The sequence below is a fragment of the Pteropus vampyrus genome, unplaced genomic scaffold (assembly GCF_000151845.1).
Source record: "Pteropus vampyrus isolate Shadow unplaced genomic scaffold, Pvam_2.0 Scaffold124, whole genome shotgun sequence".
NCBI classification, from domain to species: domain Eukaryota; kingdom Metazoa; phylum Chordata; class Mammalia; order Chiroptera; family Pteropodidae; genus Pteropus; species Pteropus vampyrus.
Genome location: NW_011888905.1, coordinates 2,691,040 through 2,693,218, shown reverse-complemented (window position 1 = coordinate 2,693,218; position 2,179 = coordinate 2,691,040). Strand labels below are relative to the sequence as shown.

General features: G+C 56.0%; 2 protein-coding genes across 2 annotated transcripts in view; one reads left to right on the top strand and one right to left on the bottom strand.

The window, feature by feature from the left end:
- CREB3L4 (cAMP responsive element binding protein 3 like 4) overlaps positions 1 to 1,004 on the top strand; it is an 8,379-nt gene extending 7,375 nt beyond the window's left edge. The window contains exons 5-8 of the mRNA XM_011366541.2: positions 7 to 137; positions 223 to 307; positions 467 to 563; positions 668 to 1,004. Of these exons, the coding sequence (XP_011364843.1) occupies positions 7 to 137; positions 223 to 307; positions 467 to 563; positions 668 to 861 (507 nt within the window). The 3' untranslated portion in view covers positions 862 to 1,004. The remainder of the gene's footprint in view (positions 1 to 6; positions 138 to 222; positions 308 to 466; positions 564 to 667) is intronic.
- A 68-nt stretch (positions 1,005 to 1,072) lies between these two features.
- On the bottom strand, positions 1,073 to 2,110 carry JTB (jumping translocation breakpoint; the record flags this gene model as incomplete). The annotated part of the gene is made up of 2 exons (XM_011366467.2): positions 1,073 to 1,594; positions 1,968 to 2,110. Coding segments are annotated over 2 exons (300 nt in total), but the record flags the coding sequence as incomplete, so codon positions are not given.
- Between the last annotated feature and the right edge of the window lie 69 nt (positions 2,111 to 2,179).

Below are 2,179 nucleotides of genomic sequence, written 5' to 3'. Positions count from 1 at the left end.
TCACCAAGGCGGGCCAGGCCAGGGACGCGGGATGGCAGAACCTCGTGCCACCTTTCCGCACCCCCTAGGGTGGCTGCCTGTTCTGTACAGAACCAGGAACTACAGAAGAAAGTCCAGGAGCTGGAGAGGCACAACATGTGAGTGAAAGCACCGCATGTGGGCTGGGGGCGGGGGCTGCACACGCCCCTGAGCAGACCCGACGCCCCCATCCTCCTTCCCCAGCTCCCTGGTGACTCAGCTCCGCCAGCTGCAGATGCTCATGACTCAGACTTCCAACAAAGCCGCCCAGACCAGCACCTGCGTTCTGGTACCAGCAGTCCAGTCCCGACTCCCCCCACCTCCTCCACCTGCCACTTCCATCCCGCACCCCCTCCCAGGCAGAACCCATCTTCCCTCATGACCCCTCTATGCGCTCTGATCCGTTCCATTGTCCCCATAGCCCAAACATCTTCTTGTTTCCTCCCAGATCCTACTTTTCTCCCTGGCTCTCATCATCCTGCCCAGTCTCAGCCCCTTTCAAGGTCTCCCAGAAGCCAGGCCAAAGGATTACCAGCCTCACGGAGGTGAGGGGCAGGGCCGGGAAGGGGTGGGAGGGAGGGCCCATCTGGTCCAGGATCCCCCACCTAAGCGAGTGCCCTACTACTGCCCTCTTTCCTTCACCCCACAGTGATTTCCAGGAATATCCTGACTCACAAGGACATGATGGAGAATCAGGAGACCCCAGTGGCAGAGTCCAGATTGGGAGGGCCCCCTGGGGCCAAGGGTGCCAATGGCTCAACAAGGACACTGCTGGAGAAGATGGGAGGGAAGACAGGCCCCGGTGGGCACGTCAGAACCACTGTGCACGCAGATGAGATGTGAGCTGGGCACTTCCCGCTCACACCTAGCCGGGGGAGGGGCCCAGGGCTCCCTGCGACTCCGCTTCCCCTGGGATTCCTCCTCGGGGTCCTTTGGCCTCGGGGGTCTGAATCACCTCAGGATGCTCTAGATGTGTGCGCCCAGAGGCCCGGTGTGCGTGTCGGGGCCACCGCAAACACGATTATGTATCTGTGATTTTATTTCTTCTTTGCAGATAGGGTTGAGGGGAAACAAATTTTTGCTAAGAAACAAATTTTTTCTTTTCTTTTTTCTTTTTTTTTTTTTTGCTGAAATCATACCCCAGGAGTTTTCAATAAACTTTTTTTCTTTTTGGCTGAAATCGTACCCCAGGTACTTGGTAAACCGGGCCTAACGTAGCCACCCCTGTCCCCCTCTACTCCATGACTTCCTGCCCCCAAACCAAGTTACAGTAGGGAAGGAAACTGCTTTGCTCTTTTTATTCTGCTCATTAATGATCCAGACGAGGAAGATGCCACCACAAAGTTCCAAAAACCCGGGGGCACAATCAGTCCATTCCACTTTCTGTGTCTCAGACCCATGTCAAAGGGTAGAAGGTAGCTATATAGACTCGATTTGCTTCCGGACCTTTTCTAGAGCTTTTCTGTCCAGCTGTCGCTGACGAATGATGACAAGGCAAGCAAACACCAAGGCCACACTCACAACGGCCCCTTCAAACTTCCAGAATAAGTGCTGTTCCATCAGCGCTGAGCGGCAGCTGAGGGCGGGAAGAAACAGTTATTCCCAGGGAAGGCCAGAAAGGCTGTCCTGGACCAGCCCAACCGAGACCCATCCGAGGAGAAGAGAGGAAGCCAGAGTCAGTCTCCCAGTGTGTGTACAGTGTACAGTGCATAACTGCCACGCAAATGGACCACTGAATTTGTTTTCTGGAGAGACAGCAGAGCTGGTATTAACCAATCTCACTGGCGAGAGAACATGGCCAATGACACAGCACTGAGGCGGAGACCTGGGTTCCTCGTCCACTAGGTCCTGCTCCCTCCAGCCCATGAGGAGGAGGTGGGACTGTCTACCCAAGGTCAGGGGAGCCAGGGAGGCGAGCTAGGAGGTTTCAGGAGAGAAACAGCACTTGCCTTCTGAACTCACTCCTTTTGGAGGAGCTGCAGGTGATCTTCTGCACATACCCCGTGGAGCCACACTCGGGGCTGGCTTTCTGCCAGGAGAAAAGGACCCAAGAGCCTGTTACGGAGGGGCCGCGCCAGGCGGAAACCGCCGTTCAGAAAGAGCGGGTGCTGTGGCCCAGAGATGTCACGCCACAGAACTAACCAAGAGTGCTGATGAGGAC